The sequence below is a fragment of the Salmo trutta genome, chromosome 17, assembly GCF_901001165.1.
Source record: "Salmo trutta chromosome 17, fSalTru1.1, whole genome shotgun sequence".
Classification (NCBI taxonomy): domain Eukaryota; kingdom Metazoa; phylum Chordata; class Actinopteri; order Salmoniformes; family Salmonidae; genus Salmo; species Salmo trutta.
The window spans coordinates 18069495-18095686 of NC_042973.1; the positions used below are offsets into that span (position 1 = coordinate 18069495).

General features: G+C 44.8%; 1 protein-coding gene across 1 annotated transcript in view; it reads left to right on the plus strand.

Annotated features, from left to right (window-relative positions):
* Positions 1 to 26192, plus strand: part of LOC115151270 (fibrillin-2) — a 115427-nt gene that overhangs the window by 30717 nt on the left and 58518 nt on the right. The window contains exons 5-8 of the mRNA XM_029695220.1: positions 49 to 144; positions 254 to 349; positions 10327 to 10524; positions 17323 to 17448. Coding sequence (XP_029551080.1) covers positions 49 to 144; positions 254 to 349; positions 10327 to 10524; positions 17323 to 17448 — 516 coding nt within the window. The remainder of the gene's footprint in view (positions 1 to 48; positions 145 to 253; positions 350 to 10326; positions 10525 to 17322; positions 17449 to 26192) is intronic.

The following is a 26192-nucleotide window of genomic DNA, read 5'->3' on the forward strand; positions in this document are numbered from 1 at the left end:
CAGGTGTATGTGTGTGTGTGTATGTGTGTGTGTGTGTGTGTCCCACAGTGCAGAGCTGTAACATCAGGTGTATGAACGGAGGCAGCTGCCAGGAAGACTCCTGCTCCTGTCAGAAGGGCTACACCGGCAACCACTGTGGACAGCGTGAGTATCTACTTCACTCAGCACTCCCCCGGCTAGTGTGTGTATGTGTGGCGTGAGTGTGTGTGTGTTTCAGAACCCTAACACACCTCTTCCCCTCTCCTCTCTGCAGCTGTGTGTGAGAATGGTTGCCAGAACGGAGGACGCTGCATTGGGCCCAACAGATGTGCCTGTGTCTACGGCTTCACTGGCCCGCAGTGTGAGAGAGGTAAGAGCCTTCCCAGTCTTCCCACCTCACTCCTACTGTAAACACATGGGTCTGCTCATAGGTGGCTACATAATCAACACGAGATCCTGGTTCATCCCATAACCCTTATTTCTGCTCACAGACATTATCAACTGAGGAACAGACTGGAGATGCCGGAGGTATTCAACAACCTTGGAGGATAAATGGAAGTTGACACAGGAATGTTTCTTGATCTTTATTGTTAAAAACCAATGTGTTTGAAGTGTATGGTTAAAGGCTGTAGCCAAAATACAACTAAATACTATAGCCAAAATGATTTGGCATTTAACTCTAAAGAAACCTATCAACATCCATTGGTTCTTCAAGAGTTGTTGAAAACCTCTTACAGACAGACACATCACAACACTGCCTGGGGCTCTGACTGAGAGATGCCACATGACACCCACCTTTCTCATCACACACCAACCAGTGCTGTGGACATTTGTGTGCCAGGAACTTTAGAGGCTTTGATCTGCTGTATATATGAACTTCAGATCAGTCTAAATAAGAGGAACAGTGAAGGACAGCATTTGATCTTGCCTGATGGGAAATGAGTCTTGGTCCTAGAAGTGAAAGTCCCTCCATGTACCAATGATGGGGAGTCCAGAGATGTCCTATTAAAGCATATATTAACTTCAAATCTAGACATAGTGTGACCGTAGGATGACTTCGTACAGTACAGTACAGACAGACAGACAGACAGACAGACAGACAGACAGACAGACAGACAGACAGACAGACACGTGGGGGCTTAACCAGGGATTTTAATCTGGTTGTGTAGTGTTGTGGATAGTGGACTCTCTCCTGTAGAAACTACAGCTGAGATGAATGGTTAGGGGGAGGCAAGAGCTGAGAGGAGGGACTGTGTCTCAGTGGGACTATGTCTCAGTAGGATTTGGGTCCATGTCATTTGAATACAGTCAATTCTGGAGGTGAACTGCAAATCCAATTCATGAGTCGAAAGAAAATGATCTGCGATTTTCTCCCCTGACCTTCCCCTGCTCTCCCCCCTGATCTCTCCCCTGGCCTCCCCCTGCTTTCGCCACTGCTCTCCCCCCTGATCTCTCCCCTGACTTCCCCCTGCTCTCCCCTGGCCTCCCCCTGCTTTCGCCACTGCTCTCCCCCCTGATCTCTCCCCTGCTCTCCCCCCTGATCTCTCCCCTGGCCTCCCCCTGCTTTCGCCACTGCTCTCCCCCCTGATCTCTCCCCTGACTTCCCCCTGCTCTCCCCTGGCCTCCCCCTGCTTTCGCCACTGCTCTCCCCCCTGATCTCTCCCCTGGCCTCCCCCTGCTCTCCCCTGGCCTCCCCCTGCTTTCGCCACTGCTCTCCCCCCTGATCTCTCCCCTGGCTTCCCCCTGCTCTCCCCTGGCCTCCCCCTGCTTTCGCCACTGCTCTCCCCCCTGATCTCTCCCCTGGCTTCCCCCTGCTCTCCCCTGACCTCCCCCTGCTTTCGCCACTGCTCTCCCCCCTGATCTCTCCCCTGGCCTCCCCCTGCTTTCGCCACTGCTCTCCCCCCTGATCTCTCCCCTGGCCTCCCCCTGCTTTCGCCACTGCTCTCCCCCCTGATCTCTCCCCTGGCTTCCCCCTGCTTTCGCCACTGCTCTCCCCCCTGATCTCTCCCCTGGCCTCCCCCTGCTCTCCCCTGGCCTCCCTCTGCTTTCGCCACTGCTCTCCCCCCTGATCTCTCCCCTGGCCTCCCCCTGCTTTCGCCACTGCTCTCCCCCCTGATCTCCCCCCTGCTCTCTCCCCCCTGCTCTCCCTCATTCCCCCTGCTCTTCCCCCTGCTCTCTCCCCCCTGCTCTCCCCTTCACCCCTGCTCTCCCCCATTCCCACTGTTCTTCCCCTGCTCTCTCCCCCCTGCTCTCCCTCATTCCCCCTGCTCTTCCCCCTGCTCTCTCCCCATGCTCTCCCTCATTCCCCCTGCTCTCTCCCCCCTGCTCTCCCTCATTCCCCCTGCTCTTCCCCCTGCTCTCTCCCCGTGCTCTCCCCCATTCCCCCTGCTCTCTCCCCCCTGCTCTCCCCCATTCCCCCTGCTCTCTCCCCCCTGCTCTCCCCCATTCCCCCTGCTCTCTCCCCCCTGCTCTCCCCCTGCTCTCCCCCATTCCCCCTGCTCTCTCCCCCCTGCTCTCCCCCATTCCCCCTGCTCTCTCCCCCCTGCTCTCCCCCTGCTCTCCCCCATTCCCCCTGCTCTCTCCCCTCTGCTCTCCTCCATCCCCCTAAGCAGCTTGGGTCTTGTTTTCTTGGAAAACACAACACTGAGGGAGAGGGAGCCTCGCAGACATCTGGCAATAAATAAAGTGCCCTTGGAATGACAGAAAAACCTTTCTTTGTGGAGTGCCGTGGACATTTCCTGACAAGGAGTGGAGCGAGGGATGGTGGGAGAGAGGGAAGGAGGGAGGGGCAGGAGGTAAAAGTCAAAATGGACTCCCCAGCTGTGTACACAGAGGCAGGCACAAACAGTCTCGTCTCTGTGCTAAGAGAAAAGGCAGACTACCGGACCCCAGCAGCCCTACTGTAAACGCCCCCACCCATCGTGTGTGTGTGTGTGTGTGTGTGTCTGGTGCCAACCTGTCAGATCCCCTGCTGGCTCCTCACTGTGTCCTGTAAAAATATTAGCCCTGCCTGTCTCTCTCTCCGTCTTCGCTTGTCGTAGTCTGGAGGATGCTGTAAAACTGTTGCTCTATCTCCTCCTCAATCATCCACAGAGCATCTAGCCAATGAAAGAAGATATGCTCTAATTCTCACATAAATACAGGACTTCCTTAAGACAACAGCCATCATCTCAGTGAGAATGTACATGTCATTATTAGTACTATCCTGTCCTGTGAAGGCTGTAAAGACGTCCACCTCGATAAAGCTTTGACTCACACTGCCCCAGGGTTTCACTTAGTGGTACTGTGGTATTACTATAAAACCAAGCCCAGAGGTGCTTTGACAGCACAGTATGGTTACAGTAGGTGTGCTGTTTTTCCCTGTTGACTTAACGTCTGTGAATCACAGAGAAATCTGCAGATATAATGGGTTTCTCTGGCGGGGTGTGGAGCCCAGGAGCAATATTGGTGAAAGGTGTGTGTGTGTGTGTTGCAGACAGTCTGGTTAAGCTTGAGTTACAGCGCAGACTGACAGCCACTCTGGCCCCTCTCTAATCAGCTGAGTTTCCCTCCATCCCCAGACTAACACTAACCCTCCAGCCTGCATCCTAACCCCAGCCTCCTCCATCCCCAGCCTAACACTAACCCTCCAGCCTGCATCCTAACCCCAGCCTCCTCCATCCCCAGACTAACACTAACCCTCCAGCCTGCATCCTAACCCCAGCCTCCTCCATCCCCAGCCTAACACTAACCCTCCAGCCTGCATCCTAACCCCAGCCTCCTCCATCCCCAGACTAACCCCAGCCTCCTCCATCCCCAGACTAACACTAACCCTCCAGCCTGCATCCTAACCCCAGCCTCCTCCATCCCCAGCCTAACCCTGCAGCCTTGCTAACCCCAGCCTCCTCCATCCCCAGCCTAACCCTGCAGCCTTGCTAACCCCAGCCTCCTCCATCCCCAGACTAACACTAACCCTCCAGCCTGCATCCTAACCCCAGCCTCCTCCATCCCCAGACTAACACTAACCCTCCAGCCTGCATCCTAACCCCAGCCTCCTCCATCCCCAGACTAACACTAACCCTCCAGCCTGCATCCTAACCCCAGCCTCCTCCATCCCCAGCCTAACACTAACCCTCCAGCCTGCATCCTAACCCCAGCCTCCTCCATCCCCAGACTAACACTAACCCTCCAGCCTGCATCCTAACCCCAGCCTCCTCCATCCCCAGACTAACACTAACCCTCCAGCCTGCATCCTAACCCCAGCCTCCTCCATCCCCAGACTAACACTAACCCTCCAGCCTGCATCCTAACCCCAGCCTCCTCCATCCCCAGCCTAACACTAACCCTCCAGCCTGCATCCTAACCCCAGCCTCCTCCATCCCCAGACTAACACTAACCCTCCAGCCTGCATCCTAACCCCAGCCTCCTCCATCCCCAGACTAACACTAACCCTCCAGCCTGCATCCTAACCCCAGCCTCCTCCATCCCCAGACTAACCCCAGCCTCCTCCATCCCCAGACTAACACTAACCCTCCAGCCTGCATCCTAACCCCAGCCTCCTCCATCCCCAGCCTAACCCTGCAGCCTTGCTAACCCCAGCCTCCTCCATCCCCAGCCTAACCCTGCAGCCTTGCTAACCCCAGCCTCCTCCATCCCCAGCCTAACCTTGCAGCCTTGCTAACCCCAGCCTCCTCCATCCCCAGCCTAACCCTGCAGCCTTGCTAACCCCAGCCTCCTCCATCCCCAGCCTAACCTTGCAGCCTTGCTAACCCCAGCCTCCTCCATCCCCAGCCTAACCCTGCAGCCTTGCTAACTCCAGCCTCCTCCATCCCCAGCCTAACCCTCCAGCCTGCAGCCTAACCCCAGCCTCCCTCAACCTGCAGCCTAACCCTAGCCTCCTATATCCCCAGTTCTCCTCCATCCCCAGCCTAAGTCTGCAGCCTAACCCTAACCCCAGCCTGCAGCCATCCATTCTGCAGCCTGGAGTTCCTAACCCTTTCATTACAAAGCAGCTGTGTAAACGCTGCCATGGGGAGTTGTTTTGCTCATGTGTTCAGTGATTCTCGTCCATTAACCAGGCTCAGATCCAATAGTGAACATTACTACTCTTATGAGCCCACACAGTCAGCCCAGCCCAGCTAAGGCCAGCCCAGCCCAAACAAACCAAGCGAAAAAAAACACGGGAGAGCTGGTCCCATGATGACATCAGGCCGATGGTGACAGGATGGAAAGGAGGGAAGGAGTGGAAAGGGGGAAGTGTTGCTATTTCTGTCCTCCTCCTGTAGTCTGTCAATGGCTCCCCCAGTGGAAGGGAAGGATGGTTTCAAGTGAGAACATTTTTCGCTCCATAGAGACCGCATAGAGTGGGACGTGTTGCCAGAAAGAGAGATCCGTGACTCTGTAATGAGTAGAGTACAGTAACTACCTCATCGTCATGTTATGCCTTTTATGTTGTTTTAATGACATCGCCAAATTATGTTTTATGTGTCATTGGAAATGTTAAAAACACACGCTGGCTTTTGAGTCCACTTTTCATAGTAGCACTAAATTTTGATATTTCTCCCATAAAAATGTTTTGAAATAATTTTCCCTCAAAAAATGACCTCGTAAATGAATTTGTGAATGGTCCTAAGAGGCACAGTGAAGGACAGCCTTTGATCTTGCTTGATGGAAAATCAGTTGACGTCCTAGAAGTGAGAGTCCCCTCAATGTACCAATGATGGGGAGTCCAGAGACTTTTAGCCTGGGTGCCTGACTGTTTCTCCAATCAGTAATGCCACATGGTTGCCTTGCCAAAAAACACTGTGACAAGATGACTGAAGCAGAATCAGACTTGAACCCAGGATAAGTCCATTTTGTTCTGAATTAGAGTATAAATTGTTTTTAGAATGAACTTGAGAGGGTAACTAATTGTATCTGTGGAAGGAAAATGATTGCCAGACAGACATTGAAAGAGTGATAACAGACCGTATAGCACACTTTTAATGGGTTAGCAAGAATTGGGTTGTGTCGGTACTGAGCCGTCTGTGTTCACTTAAGTTTCCACAGTCGTGTGTGTTCTGCATATTTACCCACAGTGGTGGTTTCTGCTTTAAAGAATGCTATCCATTAACTTAGCAGTCAGGCAACACAGCTTTCTGGTGCCAAAAGCACATTTTATATCACTGGAGAGAGATTGTTATCCTGCGTTTAAGCTTATCTCTCTCACTTTCCCCAAACCTCCCAGTCTCCCACAGTCTCAAAGCAGGGGTTACACAGGGAAGCATTGTAGCGTATCATCACGTTTGGGTGAGTGTCGTAAGGAAGGGTTCAGCCTCTTAGAGCCATTAAGCTGAAGGGGAAGTAGATTTAAGGGCTGTTGATAAGGCTGTTCATAACAGTAACAGAAACACCACAGTGTATGTGGACACCTGCTCGTCAAACATCTCATTCCACAATCATGGGCATTAATATGGAGTTGGTCCCCTCTTTGTTGCTATAACAGCCTCACTCTTCTGGGAATGTTTTCCACTAGATGTTGGAACATTGCTGCAGGGACTTGCTTCCATTCAGCCACAAGAGCTGTTCGATGGGGTTGAGGTCAGGACTCTGTGCAGGCCAGTCAAGTTCTTCCACACCGATCTCGACAAACCATTTCTGTATGGACCTCGCTTTGTGCACGGGGCATTGTCATGCTGAAACAGGAAAGAGCCCTCCCCAAACTGTTGCTACGAAGTTGGAAGCACAGAATCATCTAGAATTTCATTGTATGCTGTAGCGTTAAGATTTCCCTTCACTGGAACTAAGGAGCCTGAACCATGAAAAACAGCCCCAAACCATTATTCCTCCTCCGCCAAACTTTACAGTTGGCACTATGCATTTGGGCAGGTGGCGTTTTCCTGGCAACCGCCAAACTCAGATTCGTAAAGTGTGATGGTGAAGCGTGACTAATCATTCCAGAGAATGCGTTTCCACTGCTCCAGAGACCAATGGCGGTGAGCTTTACACCACTCCAGCTGACCCTTGGCATTGCGCATGGTGATCTTAGGCTTGTGTGCGGCTGCTCGGCCATGGAAAACCATTTCATGAAGCTCCCGATGAACAGTTCTTGTGCTGATGTTGCTTCCAGAGGCAGTTTGTAACTCAGTAGTGAGTGTTGCAACCGAGGACAGACGATTTTTACGCACAATGCGCTTAAGCACTCGGCGGTCCCATTCTGTGAGCTTGTGTGGCCTACCACTTTGCAGCTGAGCCGTTGTTTCTCCTAGACGTTTCTACTTCACAATAACAGCACTTAAAGTTGACTGGCGCAGCTCTAGCAGGTCCGAAATTTGATGAACTGACTTGTTGGAAAGGTGGCATCCTATGACGGTGCCACGTTGAAAGTCACTGAGCTCCTCAGTAAGGCGATTCTACTGCCAATGTTTGTCTATGGAGATTGCATGGCGGTGTGCTCGATTTTTTTCAGCAACGGGTGTGGCTGAAATTGCCAAATCCACTCATTTGAAGGGGTGTCCACATACTTTTGTATATATAGTGTAGCTACTATACACACATTTGAGGAGTTTAGATGCGTGCACACATACAAAAGTAGCCACAAACACATTCATACACACACACACACACACACACACACACACACACACACACACACACACACACACACACACAGGGACACACATACAGTTCAGAATGCTCATATCATTGGGAGAATGTGTAGGAAACTGCAGATACCTGGAAAGGATACAGATGTGACTAAATATGGAGGCGTGTTGGTGAAAAGCAGGATACAGACGACAAGGTTCCGGTGAATGGTTTTGATCTATCGAGCAATTTGAACTGTAATCAGACCAAATTGCTGAATGTTGTTGACTTCTGCCAGTACCTCCTATACCCCATTCCCTTTCCTAACTCTTCTGGCCCTGGAATGTTCATGTTCCCTGATCGTAGTCCACACACACACACACACACACACACACACACACACACACACTCTTGCATGGCCTCTTGCATGGCCTGCCTGTCTGGTTCTGAGTCAGTCGGATCTTGTGGCGTTGAGACATAGAGACCTTGGCGTGGCAATTGTTATTCAGTCCATTAAAAGAGCGAACTCTCTGATCGCTCCAGTCTTTTGTTTGGCCTGGCTTGGTGGGCGTTTGCACACAGACAGACAGGGCTCTGCTGAACTTGGCTGCAGCCTCCAGCAGTCGACTAAAGCTCTTCTGAAAGGTTTGGCCATGGGAAAGCCCAGGCGCCTCCTCACTTTCAGTGCCTCACTGCTGATCAAAGGAATGGCAGCCGGACAGGGATAAATCCCCAGCTTTCACTTTCTTTCTTTCTTTCTTTCTTTCTTTCTTTCTTTCTTTCTTTCTTTCTTTCTTTCTTTCTTTCTTTCTTTCTTTAAATTTTAAATGTCTCCCTTCCAAGTCATCTCATACCTTTTGCATGAACAGCTTCCCTATACTGTAGCTCTCAATAAAGGTCATTGGTCCTCGCTCATTTCCACCACTAAGTTCTACACTCTTAGAAAAAAGGTGCTATCTAGAACCAAAAAGGGTTCTTCGGCTGTCCCCAAGAGATCCCTTTGAAGAACCCTTTTGGTTCCAGGTAGAACCCTGTTAGGTTCCATGAAGAACCCTTTCCACAAAGGGTTCTACATGGAACCCCAAAAAGTTTTACCTGGAACCAAAAAAGCTTATCCTATGGGGACAGCCGCAGAACCCTTGTGGAACCCTTTTTTCTAAGAGTGTACTGAAATCGTTGATTAGATCAAAACCAGATTAGATCAAAACCAGATCAAAGCATGACGGACATAAAGGATTGGACCATATGAGTCCAGCATTAGTGTGAGTATTCTGATTTACATTAGTTTTTAACGTGGTGTTGACTGGGAGAAGAGTAGAGGAGAGGCAGTGTTTGTTAGTTAGTGGGGGGTTGTGGATGTAGTCCAGAGTTATTCAGAGTTCCCAATGGACACATCTGGACCAGGCCCGACCAGGCCAGATTAATCAAGCCCAGATGGCAGTGATCGCCGCAGTGGGTCTCTGCCACTGGGAGGGGGACAATCTTGTCCAGGCCAGATTGTCAGGTCATGGGTGTGAGCAGGAGAGGAGAGGGGACAGTTAGAAGTTGCTGGGAGCTCTGTCCTCTCTCTTTCTCTCACTCTTTCTGCTGGCTTTGATCTATTTTCTCTCTGTCTCTCTCATTTTCAGTCTGGGATGGCTGTGATTTACCTTTATTTTAGTTGCACCAGGAAGTTATAAGATCAGCGCTACCACAATAAGCTGCCCTATCTCTCTGTACATCTCCTTTAGAACTCAAGAGGATCAACTTAAACCACTTCTCCAGGGTTTATGTTAGTTACATTCCTCCTGACAGCCCCTCTCAGACACTGTATTCTATTTCATTCTCCATCTACAGTACCTCTAATGAATGCTGCATTAGCTTTGGCGCCACTACTGGAGTTAATAAGGCCTTTCCACCACACCAGAAGCCATCATTAGGCCCGTTTGAGTTTTATTACGTGCGATTGAATGGAAATCATATTGCTCAAATGGTTTCAGCATGAGTTCATTGTGTTTGATTCGTGAAGTGCGGTTAACAAGATTATGTCGCTGCGGTCGTTGCCTGGAGAGCAGCGCAGCAAGGTGGCCATTGAAGTCTGAGGACATTGTGTTCTTGTAATTACTTTGTTTCCACACAGTGACACACTGTATCTGTGTTAGTACAGTACAGTCCGAGAGGTTTCAAATGTTGTTGGTACGGTCGTGATAGCTTCACCACGGTCCACCAGACCTTTAGACCAGCTTCAGACCTGAGGCTGGACCGGAATGTTTGTCATGGGAAGGTTGTTATTGATGGGAACCAGCACTAAATGGGTCTCCCATTATATAGTTATCTCATTAGACAAATGAATAGGAGAATCCACTTTTCAACGCATTTCCAGACCAAAGTCTCTAACCAGGAATGAGCAGCAGCGTTCATTTAGTCCAATAGGTTAAAGACGAGGGAGGTAAATGAATTCACCCAGACAGTGCCTGCTCTCTCTTAGGCCCCAATATCTCCTACTGCAACATTTAAAGTCTGCTAAAGGGTGTTCTTATATATTTAGTGTATATTTATATTTCTTTCAATAACACTTCAAATTCAATGAAACGGAGCTAGCAGAAGTGTGAAATAGACTTGGCTTTCAGTTATACAGTACATTCAGAAGGCCATTTTGAAGAAGTGAAACAAGAAAATGGCTGACTCTCTCTCTTAAGGCAGCCCTCCGCACCTCTCTGATTCAGAGGTGTTGGGGTAAATACGGAAGACACATTTCAGTTGAATGCATTCAGTTGTACAACTGACTAGGTATCCCCCTTTCCCCTTCTCCTTCTCTCCCTCCAGACTACCGGACCGGGCCCTGCTTTACGCAGGTCAACAATCAGATGTGCCAGGGCCAGCTGAGTGGCATTGTGTGCACCAAGACCCTGTGCTGTGCCACCATCGGACGGGCATGGGGACACCCCTGTGAGATGTGCCCTGCCCAGCCTCACCCCTGTCGCCGAGGCTTCATCCCCAACATCCGCAGTGGAGCGTGCCAGGGTAAGACGCACAGACACACACACATGCATTTTTACACTTGCATATAAACACACCTGGATGATTTTCAGTCTAATAAACTCAACAAGTGAGTCACGCACAAACACACTCACCCTCCTCATCACGAGCACTGTAACCATTACTTAATCTGTCACCATCAGCAACCAAACTCCTGCAGCCTGCAACCACCACCCATACAGAGAGACCAACACACACACACACAGAGAGAGATAGAGAGAGAAAGAGAGAGCTGAGATACACATCAAAGCCAGAGAAAGAGAGAAGGAGAGTTCTCATTTCATCGCCACATGAACTGAAGTTCACCTTCCTTCATCAACATTCCAGCAGCAGATCCAGGCCAGTGTCTGTGTAAATACAGGCTGTCCTCTCTCTCTTCATTGTCTGGCCCCTCCCTGCCTCCACACTACCCACTGGGTTTCAACATTATTTCTCAGCGTATTGTGACGTGTAATCTACGTGGAAAATACATTGGATTTGAAAAACGGTTGTTTTGAGGGTGAAATTTCAACCACATGATTGTCATCACCTTGTATAAAAGTTGTTGAGTTTGTACATTTGAAACAACATCAGATCTTCAGTGTTACATCCGCTATCAAAAAACCAAACAATCTCCTACTGGAGAGTTGATCTACAGCTATTCATTTGGCCTCTCATCCAGGGTTTTAACCAAGCCCAGCCTTGCTTAGCTTTTCTATTTGTCCCTGACTACTACCAATGTGCTATCGTGAGAATGATTATTGAAGACTTCTTAGTAACTAAATATATTCACTGTTGCTATCGAAGTTATTACAAAGGGTAGGTTTAACAGAGAAAATAAAAGTAAGCATACTTTATAAATCATAAATCATCAATGATACTATTTAGGCCTATATAGCATTTGCAAAGTCATCAACAGCTATTGTTTCAGTTCAACCCAGGGTTAAACTAAAAATAGACAATACATATAGGCCTAGGGGTTCATCAAGTTAATCATTAATATGAGTCAATTCTTTAACTTTGATTCTTGGTTGAGATGGAGACGTGAATCCAACATATAAATGATTAATTTCCAGACAAACTGGAATTTGTTGACAACCAAACACAATTCATTATCACTTTTTGCAAAACAGTACATAGCATATTAACAAATGATATGTTGGATTCACGTCTCCAACTAAAACAACATTAAAAGTGCAAGAATAAGACTAAACTTTATTTAAAGTTTGATTGGATTAGGTCCTATTATTTCAATTAGATTTTTGGTTGAAATGGAAGCGTAAATCCAGCATATCAATTATTAATTTGTAGACAAACTGGAATTGTGTATCCACAAATCATTTATATGTTGGATTCACATATCCATCTCAACCAGAAAAAGTTTAAGAATAAGACTAAAGCTAATCAAACTTTCAGTGGCTCAGATAAATATATATTTGTTTGCTTTGTCAACCAAACACAATTCAATAATCTTTTTGTAATACGGTAAATAAACTAAAAAACTAAAATGAAGGCTTACAAATGACTGTAACAGTAGTTATTCAACCTTAAATTGGTCATTTGGCCTCATTTTGAGGTTTGCCTAATGTAACTATAAATGTCTTCTTATGTTCAAGATGCAAAGGTTTCAGGTCTGAGGAGAGCTTCACAATCTGCGCACAATATTGAACAACATTGATCACTTGCACTATGTACTTTTAATGTAATCTCAACGGCAATCCAAGTCATTTGGTTGTGCTATTAGATAAAACAGTGATAACATGTAGAAATACAACATATCTGACATTGTATTCCCATTTGAACTTTGTTGTGCTTTTAGATGGTTGAAAGCATAGTGATAACACATTGGTAATTCAACAAACTTCTGGATGTCTTTTTGAGCGTGTGAATAAAGGTTGGAATCTCATTGATCAACATCTCAACCAAATATTACCCACATTTCCATGTTAAAATGCCGTGGTGTGCCCAGTGGGTAGGCTCCATAATGGCCAACCAGATGAAGCAGTGAGGCTGTACCAGTAGATGACATGTACACTCTTAACAAAAACAGTTCCTAAAGGGTTCTTTGGCTGTCCCTATAGGAGAACCATGTTTAGCTCCAGGTAGAACCCTTTTGTGTTCCAGGTAGAATTAACCCTTCTGGGTTCCATGTAGAACCCTCTGTAGAAAGGGTTCTACCTGTAACTAAAAAGGGTTCTACTATGGGGACAGCCCAAAAAAACCTTAAGGTTCTAGATAGCACCTTTTTTCTAAGAGTGTAGAGGTCGCGTGCCCTCTTATGAAACACAGCGTCTCACCCCCCAGCAATGTTCAAACGACCCTCCATGGACTGGAGCCTCTTCCTCTTTGTGGAGATTTTAATAGGATATGTCCAGCCAACACCTTCATCTCATGATAATGGATTGCCTTTATGTAATGTTTTACAAAGGGGGACACTTACCAGCTAGCACATTTGGTTCCTTGGGAGTTGTGGGAACATATGTTTTTGGTTTCACGTTGGTTGTAGGAACGAAGCCATACGTTTTCTGACTGGTAAAACTGTATGTTTTTTAAACGTTCTAAGAACAGAAGTGAAAATGTTCCTGTTCTTGGAACGTTTGTTTTTAGGTTGCAGGGAGGTTCTGAGAACATTTTACTCTCGTTCTTTGAAGGTTTTCCTGGGAGGTTTTATTAACGCTCTGAGGTTATTTGGAAGTTTTTAAATAACATCCTTAAAACTTTCAATAAGACTGCTATCTTATTTGGGGTTAACTTTTTTAAATAGGACACTTGGACATTTCTTTTCTTAGGCAATAACCATGCAAACACATTTCTTTTTTTGTGACCAGTAAGATTCAAACCTAGAATCTTCTGTTTTATATCCATGGAATTAGTCGACTGCGCCACCAGGATGTAGCTACTATGCCATGTTTTTTACGCATACAAAGCTGTTTATTTCAGTCTATTCAAACAGACCCCATTTCAAAGGAAACAGACCCTCATTAACCTGGTGGCCAATTAGTGGGTGTGGCCAACACACCTGAACACACTTAACAAGATAGAGTATAGAGAGAGTTTTATTGATGCTGAGAACAGGATGTATATGTTTCTAAATAGGAAGTGGCTCCTAATCCATGACCGGATCTTTTATTTCTGAGGCTTCGTATCCATTAGTGGGAAGTCTTGTGGGAATTTGGGACCAGTCATCATACCGAAACCGGATTAGATAAAGCTAGATAAATCAGAGTTAAATATCAAAAAGATGATATTCACAATGTCACTAAGCGAAATAACAAACAATCACAACAGCAATAGCTACTACAATGTCAAAACATTATTTTATCATGAGTTCAGTACCATTTGCTTGATTTTGCAGACCCACGACTAGGGTGTATCGTCATTAGCTAGCTAGCTAACGTTCATATGATAGCCAGCGTTAGCTATCTAGCTAGCAAGCTCTAGTCTAGTCCAATGGAAATGGATGCATCTCTGCTGGCTACATGGCTAGCTAGATGACCAGTGGTGACAGTGAGGTCCGTATATGAGATTCAAGGCCCTAATAAGTACCATTGTGCAGAAATAGCAAAGAAAATACAGTTTGATGATCTAGCTATACATCTTGCTGTCACACAAAAAATGCATACAACAAAATATCTCTCAATACATTGCATATTGGTCCACAATTCCTCTGACATTTGGCTCGTAGTTCTGGCACAGGAAAGAAGTGAAGACAGTTTTCAGGGACCTACCAGATCACAAAAACAGTGAACAGCGAGGGGGAGATAAAAAGAATGGTTAGGGAGAAATCAACCATAAGACCACTAGGTGTCATCGTGTCATCGTATACAGACAGATCAAATTGATTTCAACAGTACTTGATAGAGTCCACTCGTTTGCTGCACTGGTGTAAAATCTCACTATTGCATAAGATTTGTATATTAACATATCTGGGACATTTGGAGAACACTTCTTATTTCATATTAAAAAATATATATATATATTTTTCGTGGTATCCAATTGGTAGTTACAGTCTTGTTTCATTGCTGCAACTCCCATACGGACTCGGGAAGGTAGAGAGCCATGCATCCTCTGAAACACAAGGCAACTGCACTGCTTCTTGAGACAGTGCTGCAGTGGTCTAAGGCACTGCATCTCAGCTAGAGGTGTCACTACAGACAACCTGGTTTGAATCCAGACTATATCACAACCGGCCGTGATTGGGAGTCCCATAGGACAATTGGCCCAGCGTCATCAGAGTTTGGCCGGTGTAGACCGTCATTGTAAATAAGAATTTGTTCTTAACTGACTTGCCTAGTTAAAATATAATAAAAAATGCCCTATTTTTTTAAATTTAACTAGACAAGTCAGTTAAGAACAAATTCTTATTTACAATGACGGTCTACACCGGCCAAACTCAGACGACACTGGGCCAACACCATGCAACCATGTCAGCATACATGCACCCAGCCCACCACAGGAGTCACTAGAGCACAATGGGAGAAGGACATCCCTGCCAGCCAAACCCTCCCCTGACCCAGATGACACTGGGCCTATTGTGCATGGGTGTCCCGGTCACGGCCGGCTGCAAAAGAGCCTGGACTTGAACCAGGATCTCTAGTGGCAGTAGCACTGTGATGCAGTGCCTTAGACCACTGCACCACTCGGGAGACCTCAGAGAACACTTCTGTTAGACGCATACATACCACAGGAGGATGGTAGCACCTTAAATGGTATCAAATACATCAAACATGTGGTTTCCATGTGTTTGATGCCATTCCATTCGCTACATTCCAGACAGATATTTGATTTCAGAATTATTTATAATTAAGTTAGGGTTTGTTTAAGGTAAGGGTTAAGGTAAGGTCAGTTTTAGATGTGGTTAGTCGTTTTGCAAGTCAGCAGTGTCCTCTAGAGTGCCTGTTGAGTGTTGACACGTTCTCAGTAAGGTGTGGTGAGAGAGACATTTTATACAAAAGCTTATGCACACAGGCTAATGAAAAATAGCTGTAAAAACTGAACAACTGAAAAAGAAATACGATCCTGAAACAGCAGTTAGGCTTTCAAGCTTCACTCTGCACACCTTTGAATTACCAATGTGACTGAGCGCCTTGGGGTTTAGTCAATGTTGTTTCCACGTCATTACCATGAATAGACGTTGAATTGACGTATGTGCCCGGTGGATAATTTGTCCGCTTTGGCCACAGGACAAAAAGCAAGAAAACAATTGATGCTCAAACTAAATCATACCTTGATGTGTCCTTAAGACACTTCAAAAACCAAAGTATTCCTAAAATATCCAAAGCTGATTCAAGTTAATACAGCACACATTGTACATTCAGCACACATTGTACATTCAGCACACAGCACAAGTCTGAGTCAACCCATTCATTACACACAATTATTGCCAAATGAATAGACCTGGCCACAGACGTGACTGTATGACAGTTATAGCTTAATCAAATCCTTCCTTCCTGATAGCTTTTCTGTTATAGTATTTTTTATCTGAAAAGTCACGTTCTCTCACTGAGCCTCTATCAGTCTGCCTTTATATACAGTATACACACCAAGGAAGTCACCTAATCTCAAGAAAGGCCCAGAGAAAAGTCCTGTTGGAACCAGTTCAAAGCACACATGCACATGAATCCCAATGTAAGGATAGCATTCCAGACATCATGGGTTTGGATGCTCTTGCCGCCGCTGGCAGTCGGCAGTCCTCAACATGAGAGCACATTTTCAGGCTTTGTTAAAAAGGAATAGAGGTCAAAGGTATTCACATGATTAGAAACAGACTGAGTTTGTGTGTGTGTGTGTGGTGAGAGAGAGAGGGGGGGTATAAATCTTGGTTGCTTGGCTGGATACTGGCAAGGCGTGCCAACTTCCCTCTCTGAGACTGGTGCAGAGTTAGATGACCAGGTGTGTGTATGCACGTCTCTCCCACACGTAGTGTTTCTATGTCCATGTCTTCATACCATCCAGACACATACCAGTCTCAGCACATATTCACATACCCAGACGAACCCCTCTAGACACACTAACCATCTGAGGGGTCTGTCAATGTGTTTCCACTGAAGATGATGAGATACCAACACCTCTTCCTGGCTATCATGGCCAGACTGTGAGCTAACGAAGTGTAAATGTGTGAAGAGGGGAGGAAGACGAGGTGATAAATGACTTTTCCCTCTCATTAAGCCAGTTTAAAGAAGACACTGTTTTGTGTTTCCTGGTTACGGTGTCCACTGTCCAATCAGAACCCTACGCATACAGTTCTGTCATCTTTACTTACAGCATGATAGAAAATATGCGTGTACATGAACCCACGCCCTGCTCAAACAAGGGCTACAGTCTGGAGTGGTCTTGGTTCCTAGGTGGCGGTGCCAAAATATATCCCCTGTTCTGTCCTGCTGTGCCCCTCTAAACTGGTTTTAATGCTGCAACAAAAACTCCTGAAAAGCATATTTTAGCCATATGACTGATCGTGATTGGTGGTGGTACTGTAATGTAATGTTTACACCTACTTCCCTTTAAAATCTAAGACGCTGTATATCACAGAGCTTAAAAATCCACATTTTTTCCAACCACATTTATAGACTCCATCTGATTCAAGGTTAGTGGGTGGGCAGTAAAGCTTTAGGAGATTCTTCACTCATTAAGAGCAGATTCTGAGTACTTAAACAGCATCTCTTAAAGCAACTCATGTTAAGTGCTGCTTATTTGTGCTAATGGTCTCCATTCTCCTTCCCTCTCTCTATCCTATCTCCCTTTCTCTTTCTTTTCCTCTCTTTCTCTCCCTCAATTTCCCACCCTCTCCCCCTCTCCCTTCTCTAGACGTGGATGAGTGTCAGGCCATCCCCGGGCTGTGTGCAGGAGGTAACTGTATCAACACAGTGGGCTCCTATGAGTGTAAATGTCCCGCGGGCCATCGCCAGAGTGACACCAGCCACAAGTGCGACGGTAAGTCACACACAGCTCTCTCACTTAACCCCTGTGGTAATACCATATTATTATACACATTATATAACAAACTGGAATGTATTACTTACAGTGAATTCATGTAATGGAAAACTTATTGGTCGTAATTTAAGTAGGCTTAGCTAACTGAACTCAGTGCCTCAGTTAAGAATTAGAGGAAGGATTTTGAATTGTGAGCATAGATCCATTGTTGTGCTTTTTTGGCGGGGTTTTGTTATGCACTACTATCAGTGTTTTGAATACTTTTGCCAGACAGTCAGTGGCGATTAGCTTCTGTGGTTATCTGGTCACTGATATGGAAACACACACACACACACACACACACACACACTCCGGTTAGGGGTCGCATTGTTATGTGTTGTTGGGTGGAATTTAAACACTGCATAATGAAGAGAGGCAGGCTGAGGCACTTTGCAAGGTGGGGGCTGTAGGCCTTGGATGGGTTCCTAGTCTTTGGGGAGGTTGAAAAGAGCTCTGGGACTGTTTCAGCCACAGGTATTTTACCCACTTAACTACACTGTCTGATGTGCTGTCTAGGAGTATAGTTGTGTACACTTCGTTTTCCCTTCTACCTGCCAATCACTAGCCTCAGTCCAGTTAGTGGCTCATAGTAACTTGTACTCTAACATCATACTGTACCATACAAGTACATACCAAAGTAGTATACTATACCTTAAAACCTCACAACAGTTTAGCTTCAGTCTGGAGATTGCGTGCCTAACTCACTGTCCCATGCATACCTCTCATTGACATCAATGTAATGTATCCCTTATATTACCCAAAGTCTGAATTACAGTACGCACACACATCTCATGTTAGGATTGAGTCCTTATTAAACCAGCCCAGCAGGAGAGAAGGAGTACATAAACAGTGACTCAGCAGGGTTATGGTGTACAAACCATCCCCTGGCTCCTCTCAGGCAGAGAGAGGCGTTGTAATAATCACTTACCTTAGGGACTCATTAAGTCTGGGGTTTTGTGATAGCAAATTCATCAGGGAACCCCTCATAATCAGAACACAACTTGAGTGTGCTAAAAAATAGTCTACAAGGAATTTTTACTATGCCGTCTGCAGTGCATGACTGAACGAACCAGGTCTCTGACCCGGGGAAAGAACATTTAAAAGTCCCGCCTCTTGGCATCGGATACATTTTTATGCGGTTTTCAAGCTAATTTCCTAGAATTCTACACATTTTGGCAGAGAGAGAACTTTTTCGTTTTAAAGCTTAAAATGCAGTGAGTGCATTTATGTACAAAAATAACATTTGGGGGAAATAGTTTTGAGTTGAAAAATATATAATTGTACTGTGGATACCAATATCCCTGTGAGTCTCCCAGGCCCATGTTGCCCAGGGTTAAGAACATAAATTGCAGACTAATAATATTACTTTGTATTGTTTTCACAATTTAAACTTATTCCATGGATCCCTTGGCCAAAAGTTGTTTTATCTTTTGTTAGTAATATTTATTAAAAAGTTTAATGTATTAATGCCTTCGGAAAGTATTCAGACCCCTTAACCTTTTCCACATTTTGTTACGTTACAGTCTTATTCTAAAATTGATTAAATATAATGTTTTTCTCAGCAATCTACACACAATACCCCATAATGACAAAGCGAAAACTGTTTTTTAGAATTTTTTGCAAAGGTATAAAAAATAAAAATAGAAATAGCTTATTTACATAAGTATTCAGACCGTTTGCTATGAGACTCGAAATTGAGTTCAGGTGCATCCTGTTTCCATTGATCATCCTTGAGATGTTTCTTCAACTTGATTGGAGTCCACCTGTGGTAAATTAAATTGATTTGACATGTTTTGGAAAGGCACACACCTATATAAGGTCCCACAGTTGACAGTGCAAAAACCAAGCCATGATGTCGAAGGAAATGTCCATAGAGCTCAGAGACAGGATTGTGTCGAGGCACAGATCTGGGGAAGGGTACCAAACAATTTCTGCAGCATTGAATGTCCCAAAGAACACATTGGCCTCCATCATTCTTCAATGGAAGATGTTTGGAACCATCAAGACTCTTCCTAGAGCTGGCCGCCCGGCCAAACTGAGCAATCAGGGTAGAAGGGCCTTGGTCAGGGAGGTGACCAAGAACCTGATGGTCACTCTGAGTACCTATGTGGAGATGGGAGAACCTTCCAGAAAGACAATCATCTATGCAGCACTCCACCAATCAGGCCTTTCTGGTAGAGTGGACAGACGGAAGCCACTCCTCAGTGAAAGGCACATAACAGCCCGCTTGGAGTTGTCAAAAGGCACCTAAAGACTCTCAGACCATGAGAAACATGATTCTCTGGTCTGATGAAACCAAGATTGAACTCTTTGACCTGAATGCCAACGTCTAGAGGAAATCTGGCACCGTTCCTACGCTGAGGCATGGTGGTGGCAGCATCATACTGTGGGATGTTTTTCAGCGGCAGGGACTGTGAGACTAGTCAGGATCGAGGCAAAGATGAATGGAGAAGAGTACAGAGAGATCCTTGATGAAAACCTGCTCCAGAGCACTCAGAGCGTCAGACTGAGGCAAACATTCACCTTCCAACAGGACAACAACCCTGAGCACACAGCCAAGACAACGCAGGAATGGCTTTGGGACAAGTCTCTGAATGTCCTTGAGTGGCCCAGCCAGAGCCCGGACTTGGACCCGGTCAAACATCTCTGGAGAGACCTGAAAATAGCTGTGCAGCAACGCTCCCCATCCAACCTGATAGAGCTTGAGAGGATCTGCAGAGAAGAATAGGAGAAACTCCCCAAATACATGTGTGCCAAGCTTGTAGAGTCATACCCAAGAAGACTCCACGCTGCCGAAGGTGCTTCAACAAAGTACTGAGTAAAGGGTCTGAATACTTATGTAAATGTGATTTTTTTTAAATATATTTTTTTTATGAATTAGCAAAAATGTCTAAACTTCTTTTGCTTTGTCATTATGGGGTATTGTGTGTAGATTGATGAGGGGGAAAAAACTATTTCATAAATTTTACAATAAGGCTGTAACGTAACAAAATGTGGAAAAAGTCAAGGGGTCTGAACACTTTCCGAAATAATAATATACACTTGATATATATTCTGGCCACGGACCTCCGCGGACCCCACTTTGAGAACCCCTGCATTAAGTGATAGGGCAGAGCATGACCAATATTAGGTCCTTTTCCCACCTCACTCCTCACCCAGTCAGTTCCAGAAGAGGATGGTGGGAGGAGCTAAAGGAGGACGGGCTCATTGTAATGGCTGGAAGGGAATAAATGGTAGGGTAGCAAACAAATCAAAGATATGGCAACCACATGTTTGACTTCGTTCCGTTTATTCCATTCTAGGCATTAAAATGTGCCCATTCTTCTATAGCTCATCCCACCAGCTTCTTCTGGTCAGTTCCCAGGGCTCCACTCCCTAATATCATTAACTACCATAGAACCAATGCTAGATCACTGATGATTCCCTATTGAGTGATGGAGAGAAACTCAGGCTCTGCTCAAATACTTTGGAAATTCTTACTTCCTTCCTTCCTTCCTTCTTTCCTTAAAGAAGGAGAGAGTTGGTCTAAGAGTTATGTTAGGGAGAACAATAGGGTGGTACTTTTTTTTGCTTTTACTTATCCAATCACTTTCCAATCTATGATTAGTAAGGGAAAGAAGGAAGAGTGCATTTTAAGAGTATTTGAACAGGGCCTGGGTGTTCAGTAACAGATGTAGAGAGAGAGAGATCAGCTGGGGGAGATCGGTAGGGCCTGAGGGTCAATGAAGGGTTAGAAACAGTCATATACCTGGAGGAAACTCAAAATAAAATAAAAATGTATTGGTCGCATACTCAGTTTAGCAGATGTTAATAGCAGTTGCCGCTAAATGCTTATGTTATTAGCTCCTAACAATGGAGTAAATGTCAAACAAGTGCACAAATCATTTAAAAAATATGTATTTAAAGATTCACTATGCAGAAATCGCTCCACCATTTCCGGGTTGCTAAAATTAGAATAATTCGCTTAATTTCAGTTTATGTGACAAAACGAGCAAATATAATCTAGCGAATCATTGTACCATCTAAACATCTGTTAAAAATATTTTCAATAACCAAAAATATTGTATTTTCAGGAGTTTGAAGCTGGCGTACAAACCGAAAGTAAAAGACTAAACTTAAAACGGGAAGCATAGAAATAGCGTACATAGAACATATATACCGCTTCTAAAAATTGCTTTCAATGAGAATGACGGATCTATAACTCTCATTTCTATGTGAATTTTGTCAGGTCGCCCAAAAAGTTACATATTGCATTTAAAAAAACAAAAAAACAATTGTGTAACCCAAATAGCACTGTAACAGTAATCCAAATGCAATCTATACTTATATACACCGGATGAATTTACACAAGATATACTAAGAATAATATGTACAGCAGTAGATATATTACCGTGAGCTATATCAAGAATCTAGTATATACATACATATGTTGTGTGTATAAACAGTGTAACTAAAATACAATGTACATTAGCAGAAATATTAGAATGAGCTATGTCAAGAATACAGTATTTAAATACACAGTACAAAACCCCATAGCAAAATAGATAGAATTGCAGGACATTAGCTTCCGGACCAGATTCCGGAATATAAATATATACACTACCGTTCAAAAGTTTGGGGTCACTTAGAAATGTCCTTGTTTTTGAAAGAAAGTCACATTTTTTGTCCATTTAAAATAACATCAAATTGATCAGAAATACATTGTAGACATTGTTATTGTTGTAAATGACTATTGTAGCTGGATTTTTCATGGAATATCTACATTATCAGCAACCATCAATCCTGTGTTCCAATGGCATGGTGTGTTAGCTAATCCAAGTTTATAATTTTAAAAGGCTAATTGATCATTAGAAAACCCTTTTGCAATTATGTTAGCACAGCAGAAAACTGTTGTTCTGATTAAAAAAGCAACAGAACTGGCCTTCTTTAGACTAGTTGAGTATCTGGAGCATCACCATTTGTGGATTTGATTACAGGCTCAAAATGTCCAGAAACAAATAACTTTCTTCTGAAACTTGTCAGTCTATTCTTGTTCTGAGAAATGAAGGCTATTTCATGCGAGAAATTGCCAAGAAACTGAAGATCTCATACAACGCTGTGTACTACTCCCTTCACAGAACAGCGCAAACTGGCTCTAACCAGAATAGAAAGAGGAGTGGGAGGCCCTGGCCTCTGTACGCCTATGTAGGTATTCCATAAAAAAATCTGCCATTTCCAGCTACAATAGTCATTTACAACATAAATAATGTCTACACTGTATTTCTGATCAATGTTATATTATTTTAATGGACAAAAAATGTGCTTTTCTTTCAAAAACAAGGACATTTCTAAGTGACCTCAAACTTTTGAACGGTAGTGTACATATGTATGTGAATGGTGTGTATAGACATTATGGACAATATGTGAATGTCAAATTAGTTGGTCATGTGATGGCGGCTGTCCTATCACAGTCCCACTGAAATGCTGGATTGTGCTATGGTCTTATGATGGCTGGAGGCCTGTTGGCTGGACAAGCAGGAGAGGTGACCTATGCCCTGTAGTCTTTGAAGCCTGGTGGAGTGAGAGGCAGCGTATGGGGGTGGAGGTCCTTGAAGGTTAAGTAATTACAGCCCCAAGCCTGAGGCTCCATACGTGGGCTTCGCTTGGGCCAAGGTGGGGGTTGGATGGTGGATGGGGCTGCTTTTAGGGAACATTGTGTTTGAACTTAAGTGGGGCAGTCAGTTTTAGTTTCAAAACATCAAGCATTCCATAGCCCATTAAAGGGTAGAGAATACTGAGTTGAACCATCCATAACTATAAATGCCCAGATACCTCAAATAGCACAGCTCTGAGATTGACCGATTCAAACCCCATTTTGTTCGGTTAAGACATCACAGACCACCATCTGTTTTCCAAAGGGAAAACGGGTTTCAAAATGCCCTCCAGGTTTATGCACCAACATGGCCTCATGTTCCTGTGGAGCCAGCCTTGGAGCAGTTAACATGTCAGGGAGGTAGTTCTTCTAGGCCAAAGCAACCTACCTGATTTCATAGTTGTTGTTTTTTTCCTCCCTCATTTTCCTTCGATAAATACAGACTACTGGCCCAGGACCAGCTGTTAGCACTAGAACAAAGAATCACTTACAGAGCAGAGATGATTTTAGTGTTATATATAAGGACCTCCCCATAGCGTCGGACACTTATAGATACACACACACACATACTGTACAGACAAACACAGTTACACACACACACACACACACACACACACACACACACACACACACACACACACACACACACACACATACACATTAGGGTTGCAAAGGGTTGGAAACTTTCCTGTAAATTTCCGGAATTTTTCTGGAAATTTTCCATGGGAAGTTAAGCCGTGGAATTTGGGGAACTTTGGTTAAATTCATCAAAGAAGTTAGCTTATAACAGTGAACCTTTTTTGTGGGATACACTTAAGGCAATTCTAGGTCTTGTGGCATATTTTGGTTAAACTATCCCCAATTCAATGGAATCACATATGTGCAGTGCACTCTTCCATCACATGTACAGCTGATTCTCAAGATTTTTCACACTAATGAGATGCTATTGAGCCCACACTACTACACTGTCTGAGCCAAGGACTACATGCTTTCTGGTAAGTTTTGATTACAATACTGGGTGGGGTGAATATATTTTATATGAAATACATCCTTTTTTGTTATCTAGTAAATAGTAGCCTACAGCAAAGTGTGTTTAAATCATTTCTAACTTGTTAACAATTTCTGCTAATTAGTTTTTGCTACCATGTGGGTTTTAGCTTGCTTGAGCCTGCTACCTGAGGAGTGTTAATTCACCTGTTTCCATACATATTTCATTTTAAAACATGTATCTTACAAAGGAGTCGTTTAATCTAACTGCTTAACTATTTATATGTACATGGAATTGTATTTGTTTTGTTTTTTTACTCATTTTTTTTCTAGTCTTTACAGGAAAATGCCACAGGCACTATCAGATGTGTGGAGATATTTCACTGCAGCTAATGTAGAAGGAAAAGTTGTGTACATTTGCAAATAATGTGCCAAATTATATGTGAAGAATGCAACAAAGATGCAGAATCATCTGGCTATGTGCATAAAGTTCCCTCAGCGCTCACAACAAGCAAACTCTGACCAAAGTCCCTCTACTTCTGTTCGAGGTGAAAATGATGAATCAGACACCTTATCGATAGCAACAGCTCATGGTCCTCCTGGAATCAGAAGTTTTTTGACTCAGTAGAGGACTGTAGTCAGAGAAATGCTGATGAATGTCTTGCTCGAGCTGTGTATGCAACTGGTTCACCTCTGATGCTCACAGGCAATGTGTATTGGAAGAGATTTCTGAATGTTCTTCGCCCAGCATACACCCCTCCAACCGGACATGCTTTATCTACTCATTTGCTGGATGCAGAGTTCAACAGAGTTCAAGTGAAGGTCAAGCAAATCATAGAGAAAGCAGACTGTATTGCGATCATCTCTGATGGGTGGTCGAATGTTTGTGGGCAAGGAATAATTAATTACATCATCTCCACCCCTCAACCAGTATTCTACAAGAGCACAGACACAAGGGACAACAGACACACCGGTCTCTACATTGCAGATGAGCTGAAGGCAGTCATTAATGACCTTGGACCACAGAAGGTATTTGCACTGGTGACAGACAATGCTGTGAACATGAAGGCTGTTTGGTCTAAAGTCCTACCCTCACATCACACCCATTGGCTGTGCTGCTCATGCATTGAATCTGGTCCTCAAGGACATCATGGAACTGAAAACAATGGATACACTCTACAAGAGAGCCAAGGAAATGGTTAGGTATGTGAAGGGTCATCAAGTTATAGCAGCAATCTACCTCACCAAGCAAAGTGAGAAGAATAAGAGCACCACATTGAAGCTGCCCAGCAACACCCGTTGGGGTGGTGGTATCATCATGTTTGACAGTCTCCAGGAGGGGAAGGAGTCTCTCCAAGAAATGGCCATATCACTGTCTGCTGATATGGACAGCCCCATCAAGAGGATCCTCCTGGATCATGTAGTGAAACTCCTGAAACCTATAGCAGTAGCCATTGCACGCATTGAGGGAGTCAATGCCATCCTGTCTGTTCAGTCTCTGCTTGCAGATGTAAGAGAATAAATCCGTACTGCCCTGCCCACTTCACTGTTGCTCCAAGCAGAGGAAACTGCAGTTCTGAAATACATCAAAAAGCGTGAAGACTTCTGCCTGAAGCCCATACACGCCACAGCATACATGTTGGACCCCAAGTATGCTGGCAAGAGCATCCTGTCTGGTGCAGAGATCAACAAGGCCTATTGTGTCATCACTACCGTGTCTCGTCACCTTGGCCTGGATGAGGGCAAGGGTCTTGGCAGTCTGGCGAAGTACACTTCCAAGCAAGGGCTTTGGGATGGAGATGCGATATGGCAGTCGTGCCAACATATTTCACCAGCCACCTGGTGGAAGGGACTTTGTGGATCTGAGGCTCTTTCCCCTGTCGCCTCCATCATCCTCCAAATCCCACCAACCACAGCCGCCTCAGAGCGCAACTGGTCCTTGTTTGGGAACACACACACCACAGCATGCAACAGGCTGACCAATACAAGGGTTGGAATATTGGTGGCCATCCGGGCAAATTTGAGGCTTTTTGAGCCTGACAACGAGCCATCCTCAACAAGGTTGGAAAGTGACAGATGAGTCTGA